This window comes from Galdieria sulphuraria, assembly GCF_000341285.1.
Source record: "Galdieria sulphuraria unplaced genomic scaffold scaf_70, whole genome shotgun sequence".
Taxonomy (NCBI): domain Eukaryota; phylum Rhodophyta; class Bangiophyceae; order Galdieriales; family Galdieriaceae; genus Galdieria; species Galdieria sulphuraria.
Window position 1 is genome coordinate 27338 of NW_005178405.1, and position 10548 is coordinate 37885.

Sequence of the window (10548 nt, forward strand, 5' to 3'; positions counted from 1 at the left end):
AAACGATGAGCAAAAGATGGTGAAACACAACATCCAAAAGTCTATCTCCCACACCCCCCACCAAAAAGAACAGAAGAATAGAAAGCCAACGATCTTTTCTTGGATACTTGCTTCGATCGTTTGGTTGGTTATCTTTGGATATATAAAAAGAGAGAAAATGTGTTTTATAAAAAGCGTCCTTGTTTGGAGAATCAATAGCGAATAAAGAAACAAATATCCTTTCGTTCTTTTGAAAGTATAGTGAATTGAAAACTAAATCACGTGAATTCCTATTATACGCCTTTGTATGTAGTATAACCAAAAGGACTGAGGATCAAAGGGATATGAAAGTGGGAAAAATAACTTCCAACCGAAAAGACCACGTCACAGAATGGATAAAAACAAGTCATGCTCTGTTTTGAAAAGTATTCTAAACAATGAAAACGGATTTTGTATGTACCTAAAAAGTTGGTGACTTGTAATAACTATGACGATGAAAAGACTTACCAGGTGCCAAAGTTCCATCAGGGGCAAGTTGGTCAACGCGACCATCCGCATTGGTCTCATCTTCTACCATAAGAGAGTACTTTTCATCCCTCGTATTCTCTTTGTAATATAAAGATACTCGAATGCCTTGAGCAGCAGTACCACATACTGAGTCTATTACGTGGACACTTAGTCCACTCGTATCGGTCATCCCCCCAAACAACTCCTCTATAAAAACTCTATTTTTCCAACGTGGAATCCTCTCCTAAAAATTCAAGTGTATCAAGGCACAAAACTGGATCACTGTGAAATAAAGTCTGCGTTCTTCGACCTGTCAGTGCAAAAAGTTGTTGCTAAAGAAATTCATACAATGATCACACCTAATATCCTCAATAATGTCAAACACAAACAAAACCCAAAACTGGTTCGTATAAAAAATTGTCAACAGAACTTGTTATTACTTCTAGCAAGCCATTTATGAAAGAGGTTCTGAAAGCAAGTAGAAACTAAACAATCATTTACTTTTTAAGTATTAAAAAGAATCCTCCTTTGCAATACTTACGAAACATTTGATCTTCTTTGATACACATAAGTCAACAAACTAGCAGGTAAGAAAAACGGGTAAAGCTCACATTCTTTCAAAAATAAGACAGCTGCTTAAAATTTTATTGTTGCTATCAGGTGCCTGTTGAAAACAAGTGTCTAGACAAAGTTACTAATAGAAGTTAACTTTCATTGATGCGTGTTAATTGGAAAAGAAAGTTACGTTAAATTAAAACAGACTTAGCATGTTGACCCAAAAAAATTAAAGAAAATGATCAACGATAAATTCAAAAAGAAATTAAAAAACACCAAAATTTTAATTTCAAGTTTGTTTATTCTGAAATTCACAAAAAATAGATCTAAATGATAAAAAGCACAAGAAAGAAAAAGTGATTAAAATTACGACTGATTTAGTAAATAACAAGCAACATATTGTAATAAGCTACAACGACGAATAGCTTCACAAGCTTTTATTTTCAAAATTGCAAAAACTAATTTTTTTATTATTATTGCACTACTACTTGTCTTTGCTACCTACAATTATTTTTTAAAAAAAAGAAAACGTGCCATCATGAAACAAATAACCTTCCTTTTCTTCCAGTTCTATTATTTTTTAAAAATCTCTCTTTTTGCTTATTTGTATTTTTTGTGTGTGATGCTATTCTTCTTAGTCATTTATCCGGATTTTTATCAAATTTAATCTGTTTGTTGTTTATTTTGAGTTCTCTAACAATTTTTTCGGATTATCTTTCTTGTTCTTCTGCTGTTTTGGTTTTTTTGAAGTTGACGTTGCAAACGACACTATAAGGTTTAGTGTATGTACTTGGTTGTTCGCAGTTTCTTTTTCTTTGCAACCTTGTGGTCTTTCCTCTAACTTGTGAGCAGTAGTATTCTCAAGACTTGTTAGGTTTGTTTGGAGCTAGATACAGCAGCGAAGAGTGGTTTTTGACGCTGGAAGAATATTTGTAGACAAGTTTATTCCAAGATCCTGTTTCATACTGCTTTTAGTCAAGACTACTTTTTTTGCCATGAAAATTCGAATGTTTCTTTTCCAAGAGTGTACAAAAAACATAATGATGAAATAAAAACGAACACTGACTATTCCCCATTCACGTCAATCATGGAGAAAACAGTAAGAGAGGCAAGTAAAACTACTTTCGATCGTCAGTTGAATGACTACGCCATATCTTCCAAGACTTGCCTCGAAATTGGACATCACTAATTATTTCTCTTTCTGATCATGAACCTTTTTTCTTTGATAGTGAGAAGCACTTGAGATTGCAATAATTCCATTTCTTTGTACGTGTGTGTGTGTGTGTGTAAGTTGGTCTTTCTAAGAGCTGATTGATCGACATTGGATTTTGTGTTGTCGATATTGTTTTAGAGAAAGGAATGGAAGCTCACTTAAGAAAAATACGTCGTAGAAACCGTATTGTATTTGCTGGTTGTACTGTATTTGTTACTGTTGTTTATGCAGCCACTATGATTAGGGTAAGTACGGGTACGTGTTGAGCATAGCCTTTCAACTAAACCCAGTTTTTTTTGCAAGATGAAACAAACAGCACCAGGAAATTTGGAGGAAATGGTAGGTTGATATATTTTATTTCGTTCTATTACAACGGAAACTGGATGATAGGAACCATTACCTCCTGAAGAAGATGAAGAAGAATCACAGAACAAAGGTGTCGTTGATAAGAACGCACAAGGTTGACTACAAAAGACAACTGTTACTCAAATAAATCTTACATAGCTAGGAAGACCCACAGAGTATGAACCCTTATTGCAACAGTTGAAAAAGGCAAAAATAACAAACACAAACTTTACAGTCTTTTAATAAGCGGCCGAAGAGACAGTTTCATTCTGTTTTGTTTTTTGCTGCTGTTTTGCTAGTTTTTGTTGATACACGTCAATACGACGTTCCAACTCTCCTCGAAAGTGACGAATGAGTCCTTGAACTGGCCAAGCTGCAGCATCACCCAAGGCACAAATAGTATGACCTTCAATTTGTCGTGTTACCTCATTCAACATATCAATTTCTTCCTTAGCTGCTTCACCTCGTCTCATTCTTTCCATAATATTCCACAACCAGCCTGTCCCTTCACGACAAGGTGTACACTGACCACATGACTCATGCTTATAGAATTTGGATAGCCTAGCAATGGCATGCACAATATCTGTGCTTTTATCCATTACTATAACTGCAGCAGTTCCTAAGCCAGATTGTACTTCCTTCAAGGCATCAAAATCCATCATTACATCGTCACAAATACTTTTAGGGATCAATGGTACCGAAGACCCTCCTGGAATAACTGCCAACAAGTTATCCCAACCACCACGAACTCCTCCCGCATGTCTTTCAATAAGTTCTTTGAGTGAAATACTCATTTCTTCTTCCACAGTTGTTGGACTATTTACGTGACCACTTATACAAAACAATTTGGTTCCAGCATTTCCCTTTCTGCCAAAAGAAGCGAACCAAGAAGGACCTCTTCTTAATATAGTTGGAACTACGGAAACAGTTTCGACATTGGTAACTGTAGAAGGACATCCATACAAGCCAATATTGGCTGGAAAAGGAGGTTTCAATCTTGGCTTTCCTTGCTTTCCTTCCAAAGATTCCAAAAGTGCGGTTTCTTCACCACAAATATAAGCACCAGCACCATAATGGACATAGACATCAAAGTCATATCCGGTAAGACAAGCATTTTTACCCAAATATCCTTTTTGATATGCTTCACTGACTGCATGTTCCAGTCTCTTTCTTTCGTGCACGTATTCACCTCGGATATAAATATAGGCTGCTCTAGCACCCATGGCTCTACCAACCAATAAACAACCTTCCACCAACTTGTGAGGATCGTTTCTCATAATTTCTCTATCTTTACAAGTTCCTGGTTCAGATTCGTCGGCGTTTACCACCAAATAGTTGGGCCTTCCATCTGAAACTTTGGGCATAAACGAGTACTTCAAACCCGATGGAAACCCTGCACCACCTCTCCCACGTAGTCCTGAAGCCTTTATTTCGTTAATCAGCCAATCCCTTCCCTTGAGAACCAAATCCTTGGTTGCATACCAGTCTCCTCTCTTTTCTGCACCCTTTATTGTCCAATCCAATTCTCCATACAAGTTGGTAAATATACGGTCTTTGTCTTGTAAACCTCCAAAACTCTTTTCAGCGTTGGAAGCTCTCCAAGTTTCCTTTTTAGGTGCCTCCGTAGCAAATCCCCTTAAAGATGGACAATGACTGATAACAAGTTTTGTGTTGACAGTAAAAACCCAAGTTGAACTGGCTTTCCAAATAGACATGGTCCAACTCGGAAATGACTATTCCTAATGAATGCAATAATTCTCCAATTGCGCCAAAATGAGAATGCATTTTTTCATGATGCAAAAATAGGGAATGAAACCACACAAACTATTATTTTATATATATATGAAAATAGACAAATCAAGCTAGTTGTGCTACTATGACTGAAAATTCTGGAGCAACTTCCAACATCGAAACATGAGGAATATTTGCTTCTATAAACCACTGACGATATTCTTCAAAAGTAAAAGTATCTCCTTCTGTCGTATTTACCAACATGTTGAGAGCAAATAACAAAGGATAAGCAGGTCCAGTACGCTCATTATTTGGAAACATATCAATAACCACAACTTTCCCTTGAGGTTTCAAGGCTTGAGCCAGCTTATGAAACAATGTCTTGGAAGATTTTTCTCCTTCCGAATGCACAATATTCCCAAGAATAGCAATGTCATACTTTTGTTCACCCAAGTCTACCGTCTTCAAGTCACCTGCTAAATAGTTGAATTGTTTATCCACTTCATGATGTCGTACATAAGACTTGGTCAGTTCTAATATCTTTGGAAAATCTTGTGCAGTAACCCTAACTTTGTTGGACTTTTCAGCCAAAGGAATACTCCATACACCAGAGCCACAAGCAATGTCGATTACTTCCAAAGCAACATCCTGTCTTCCTTCCAGCAACTTTTCAGCCAAACGATTGGCCTTACCCAAGCTCATTTGATGTAGAGATTTTACCAAATGCGGGAAAAACTCTTCTGCCTTCTTTTCCTGATCAACTGTCATACAAGGTTGACCTGTCTTGATTACATTGTTCAAGTTGGACCAGGCAATCCAGTGATCATCGTTCTCATGCATAGCACCTACATACTCTGGACTTGATTTCACCAAAAACCTGGCACTACAAGGTAGCAGTTCATAATGGTTGGGTTTGTCCTTTTTCAAAAATTCCATGCCAACCAAAGCGTCCAACAACTTGCTGATACCCCGAGAGTTGGCGTCTGCAGCTCTTGCTATTTGTTCCACTGAGTGGTTTCCTTGAGCTATATGAGTAAAAACACTCAACTGTATTGCAGTCATAAGTGTCCTTGCACCTGTATAGCCATGGATTATGCGACTTATTTGTTGCAACTGTTGTTCTCTATCGTCTTGTGAAGCCATAATTGGATACCTATATTTGTGGTGAAACGCACAACAAGGTTGTCGAGAACAAACAGATGAAAATTTATTACGGTTTAGGAAAAGATTCTTATCCAAGCAAACGATGAACGATACTCGAGTCATTTCTAAAGCAATCTCTTTTGGGAAGACATAATGTCAATAGGACATTCTTCTAGAAGGCTCATAAGTAGCCCAACCTTAAGATAGTATTCGCAACAATACTCTCCATAAAGTAATGATACCGTATCGATAAACTCTGAATGGTCCATAGAAAGGCAAGTCTTGAATTTCTCTTATCCACGTGTCAGCAAAAGGCTGTGACACTTTTGGCGCCATCTTTTTTTCTTTCTTAAATGGGGGAGGATGGTCGTTGACGACCCTATGGAACAGTCAACTGTAAAGACAATATGGACACTTCCACAATCACGAGTAAAAAAGATAATGAAACTGGATGAAGACTCGTTACTTGTGCGGGAAGAAACAGTAGCCGTGGTTACCAAAGCAACAGTAGTATTGTTACTTGAAACTACCTCTTCCTCGTAACTTGGACTCTAGGAACTATTTGTGGATTATTTGGTAAAAGAAAGTATCAAAGATAACAAGGATAAGTTGAGTTACAAGGCCCTGTCAGAAACTGTTCATTCCGTTCCAGCACTACACTTTTTACGAGGCAAGTTGAAATACTTTTGTTGTTGGCACGTATAACTTTTTCCAAAAGAGGTAGTTCCAGAAAAACTAAGTGGTGAGTACTTGTTGTTTCGAGATGGTGGTCCTGAAAAAGAAGAAGCAATACAACAAGTAGAATAGAAACAGGATAAACCCTTCTTGCTAGTCGACCACTCTATGCCTCTCGGCTGCAAGTGGAACGTAAAGAGGATGAGTGTAGAAGTTGAGATTCTGGCCAGTGAAACCGTGCACTGGAATAGTTGCTTTGGCAACTAAGAACGACGCTGTTGTTGTTGTTACTATTATTATTTCTTGTTGGCGATAAAATGGCTTTGGGTAATTGATAGATTGTGCATATTCTTTGTCTAGTATCTTCATGACTTTTTCTTCATCATACATATATATATATATATATATAGGCTATGGATAGAAAAAAGAAAAGGGCCGAGCTGAGCTATTCCAAGAACTCATGTTTTGCTGATTGACATTCGTAACCTAACACCTTTTAAGAAAACGCTTATCTAGAGTCACCTTGATAACTAATCGTATGTTGTCACTTATTATACATCATATAGTGATACTATTTCATTTTGCAATGACTGATTCCCTGAGTCTTTTGATATATTCTTTGGTGCAAATTCAATGAGTCTCTTTCAAAGTGGCTAAAAAAGATTGATGATTTTTCTATCCAATATTTCGTCTTATCCATAATCGATGAATGTAAAGTTATGTGCACATTTACTTGTGTTTCATACAATTCGATGAAATCTGGAAATGGTCATCCTTCAGTTGTATATGACAATTCTATTTCTGTTATCGTTCCAACTTGTTGTAAGACTCACAATTCCATTCCTCCGTAAGTCCTACAACATCAGCAGAAAGATGTCTTTTGAGACTCGACTTGCCAAGAAACAATATCCAAGAAGAAGAAAGATAGCAACTCTCCTAGATTATTCAAATGTAGTGAATTGTCCAAGGGAATACAGTAAAACTCTAGAAAATAGGCAAGTTGCTGATTGATTATTTCACTGGATGGAAGAGTAGAATAATATCCTTGTCAATTATCGGTAAGAAAGTTCATTTGTATCACCAAGAAATTGTTGCGTAGGAGACCCAAGGAATATGAGAAAAGTATCTTTTTTGAGAAACTTTTATGATGCAACTAGTTTGTGAAAAAGAGATAAATCAGTTGCAGATATTTGAAATGAAGACCTTTACGAAACAACAAAAGAGTAAGAACATCGTCGAATCAAATAAACATACAATTATATTGTGTGGAAAGAAAGACTGAAATATTCGACATCACTATGGAATATTGAAAAGCATTCCATGGCTGATAACATAGGAATAGTCTTTTTGGATATTCTATTATCAAAATCAATAAACAACAATAACAAGGGTTGATACATAAAAGACAAAAAACAGCAACTCCATCAATGCCAAATAGCAACTGCTGACAATGTAAAAGTGAAAACAATTCTCAAGCAAAAAGGCAATTTGTTCCTCGGATATGTTTCAAACAATATATTTTAAAATGGTAATAGTTCATTCAGCTATTGAATGTCTCTATGGATCGAGACAACATTCCGCATTCAAAGTTTTTAGGGACTCTTTCTTGAAATCCAAAGAAATAGTTCTTGTCTAATATTTCTTGAAATTCATAGTGGTTTCATTATTGGTTTATTGAATTTGTTCCATTTCTTTCGTCGTAAACATTCTTTATGTAATGGAATGATTGATAATTGAGTTTACTAAATTCAATTCTTTGTATCGAGTCGTCTATATTTAGTCATCCTTCTTACTATATTCTGCTCTCTTTCTCGAAATGCTTTCCGTTCTTTGGGTACTAACATCACATCTTCAATCATAAGTTGGTCAATCTAGCCCTTTTTCAGTGTCATTTCGGCTATTAGCACTGAAAATCTATGAATTGGTTTATTCACAACTTTTCATTCCAATTTGTTGTTTATCTTTTTTTGTTGATTTCAAGTTGCTTGCAAAACTATTATTTTGTTTTCAATTTATCCACTCTATTATAAATCAGTCGTCACTTCCTTGTCCTTTGATGATGTGTTGAATACTTTTATCTGTGAAAAAGCTATAGTTTTTATAGATCAACTCTAGCTTTTCTTTTTGTTGTTCCAAAGGAGTGAAATCCTCGTTGTTATGGTCATGCTTCCTGCAGATAAAGAACAACTCACTGTTGATGAAAATAGTATTTCAACTCCTCTCTCTCTCTCTCTATATATATATATAAATAAATATAAATATCAAGTAGCAATATTCTGAATCAAAAGATGAGTTTAGGATACAAAATATCAACTGCCAACACACGAATCCAATGGTATGTTGATCTTGGAGAGATATAAATAAAAGTCACAAATAAGCTCTAGAATAGCAAACTAGCTTGAAACACAATGCAACCATCAAAAAGGAGTCTTGGACACAAGTCTTTTACTCCATGAATAGAAAAGGTATATGGAGTCTCAAGAGTCAAAGAAAACGACCAACAGTTTTGGATTCACAAAATGGACTCAACAAAGGTTGCTCTCAAGTCAGAATTCTGCAATATAGTAACTAACCAAGAAGAAAGCAACATTCAATAAACTTGACAACTCGAGCTTTTCATTATATTCAACAAACTCGAATATAAAACAGCACGAGCCAAAAGATAACTGTGAAGATAAGTTAAGCTTTGAAAGGTGCAAAGTTTTCTAGAAACACCGATAATACTTGGACCACTACTTTTACAAACCTACTAACTCAACAGAGGTTCATGTTGAAACTTCAAATGATTGCCATAGACATATTGCGGAACTCAAAGGAAAATTCATTGAGCTACGTGGCAAAGAAATACCTCAAACATGGAGGGTACCTTTTATACAAAAATAAAAATGCACAATATCACTTTTATGAACGACTCAGTGACCAAACTCTATGAAAATTTGAGAGAGTTGAAGAGAATGAAGCCAGATTTTTGCTAAAACCATTCACGACGCTAAAAGCATCGGCGTTTCCTTTAGAGGCATACTAAGAGTTACTCTTTCGCTTGATAATCCTTTTGGTTCACATTACTAGCAGAGAGAATATCAAAAGACTTTTAGATGACAAGGGAAACATTAAAGACTAGTAAAAGTCAAGTCTTTTCAGATTCCTTGCTACAACTAGTGCCAAATAAAGTAAAAACCAAACTTTACTTTCTCAAAGTAGAGTCGGCCTGGCATCTACTTGTACTTTCCTTTTTACTGATACAATAGTTTGGAGGAGGATTCCTTCTAATGACTGAGTAATTGTCTGACAACTTAAACTTCACCCTTTCTTCATCATTACGGACGTTACAAAATTTATCTAGTAAGGTAGGTTTGTCTTCAGATAAGCTCTGTGATTCAAAAAAGGTTTGATAGAACGCTGCAAGAGTTTAGTTCTTAGAGCGATTCCTACAATTTCTCAAAATTCTTATGTGTAAAAGATAACAACGTGTATCAACCTTAACATGACTTTGCACTCGTGTCTCAGTTTTTATATGATTTGTTGTCTGTTCTTCCTATCCATTTCATTGACCAATCAAAAGTAATCTCTCAATTCTACAATAAAATATAGTCCTCAAATATAGAAACTAGTACCAATTCATAGTTGAACTCTTTTCACATTCAGGCTGCTTACTAAGAGTCATAAAATCCAAAGAGGAAGCTGATCGTCTGATGGATGGCTGTAAATACTTTATAATTGTCTCGTTGAAAGAAGCAAACAAATGACAATTGAAAAGTAGTCTATGATTTTGGTTCGAGTCCCTGGAAGTTCTCTTCATGTATTGGAGAATTTTTCTGGTTCTTTCATGTATTCTGATGCTTGGAGAATGTCACCAAATAGGTTATTCCCATCCCAGTATTTATACAGTACAAGTTCCCAGAGGACCCGATATCCATGTGATATTTGGAAGTAAGGTGAAGGTAGATAACCGTACTTTATACAAGGTCTTTTCCACAACCTTAGTTCCTCCAGTGAATATAACAGCAGATATTCCAGATTGTAGAGAATCTGGCTTTGAAGAAACTAGTTTGAAAGTAAATGATACTTTGCTGGATACAAGTTTTGTTCCCAGTTTGTGTCCTCTAGAAAATGTTTCGTTGACAGAAGGAAGAGTCTATGAGTCTGTTCAAGGAGGTCATCGTATTCAGTTTCAAGGATATTTGGAAGAAAGCTCGTTGGAACCCTTTTTGCAAGATGACGCTCCTGCTTCTTTCCTTACTCAGATAGGACAAGTGCGACCGGAAGTTTCTCGTTCGTTTGATAGTCCTGGTTTACACGTCGTGACAATACCTGAACATGTCCACAAAGCCAGAGGTTTGGTTATTGGTGGAGGTGGTGCTGGAGGTTCACGAGTAACGCTTTGTTCTGCTATTCCCGTG

The 10548-nt window shown here is 36.2% G+C and overlaps 6 protein-coding genes across 6 annotated transcripts; 3 read left to right on the forward strand and 3 right to left on the reverse strand.

The window, feature by feature from the left end:
- Positions 1 to 80: 80 nt before the first annotated feature.
- Gasu_60720 (5-hydroxyisourate hydrolase) lies at positions 81 to 763 on the reverse strand. Its single transcript, XM_005702759.1, has 2 exons — positions 487 to 763; positions 81 to 439 (listed from the first exon to the last, which is right to left on the reverse strand). The coding sequence occupies exons 1-2, from the start codon at positions 674 to 676 to the stop codon at positions 273 to 275; spliced, it is 357 nt and encodes a 118-aa protein (XP_005702816.1). The 5' UTR covers positions 677 to 763; the 3' UTR covers positions 81 to 272.
- A 940-nt stretch (positions 764 to 1703) lies between these two features.
- Gasu_60730 (uncharacterized protein) lies at positions 1704 to 2763 on the forward strand. The gene is made up of 3 exons (XM_005702760.1): positions 1704 to 2499; positions 2558 to 2593; positions 2645 to 2763. Exons 1-3 carry the CDS (start codon positions 2401 to 2403, stop codon positions 2717 to 2719), a joined length of 210 nt encoding a protein of 69 aa, XP_005702817.1. The 5' UTR covers positions 1704 to 2400; the 3' UTR covers positions 2720 to 2763.
- Positions 2764 to 2768: 5 nt separating this feature from the next.
- Gasu_60740 (NADH dehydrogenase (ubiquinone) flavoprotein 1) lies at positions 2769 to 4383 on the reverse strand. The gene has a single exon (XM_005702761.1). The coding sequence runs from the start codon at positions 4312 to 4314 to the stop codon at positions 2839 to 2841; it is 1476 nt and encodes a 491-aa protein (XP_005702818.1). The 5' UTR covers positions 4315 to 4383; the 3' UTR covers positions 2769 to 2838.
- Positions 4384 to 4388: 5 nt separating this feature from the next.
- On the reverse strand, positions 4389 to 5633 carry Gasu_60750 (O-methyltransferase). The gene has a single exon (XM_005702762.1). It carries the CDS (start codon positions 5594 to 5596, stop codon positions 4457 to 4459), a length of 1140 nt encoding a protein of 379 aa, XP_005702819.1. The 5' UTR covers positions 5597 to 5633; the 3' UTR covers positions 4389 to 4456.
- A 160-nt stretch (positions 5634 to 5793) lies between these two features.
- On the forward strand, positions 5794 to 6494 carry Gasu_60760 (DNA polymerase epsilon subunit 4). The gene is made up of 3 exons (XM_005702763.1): positions 5794 to 5980; positions 6029 to 6143; positions 6192 to 6494. Exons 1-3 carry the CDS (start codon positions 5837 to 5839, stop codon positions 6278 to 6280), a joined length of 348 nt encoding a protein of 115 aa, XP_005702820.1. The 5' UTR covers positions 5794 to 5836; the 3' UTR covers positions 6281 to 6494.
- A 3459-nt stretch (positions 6495 to 9953) lies between these two features.
- Gasu_60770 (uncharacterized protein) lies at positions 9954 to 10548 on the forward strand (the record flags this gene model as incomplete). Its single annotated transcript, XM_005702764.1, has 1 exon — positions 9954 to 10548. A coding segment is annotated over exon 1 (564 nt), but the record flags the coding sequence as incomplete, so codon positions are not given.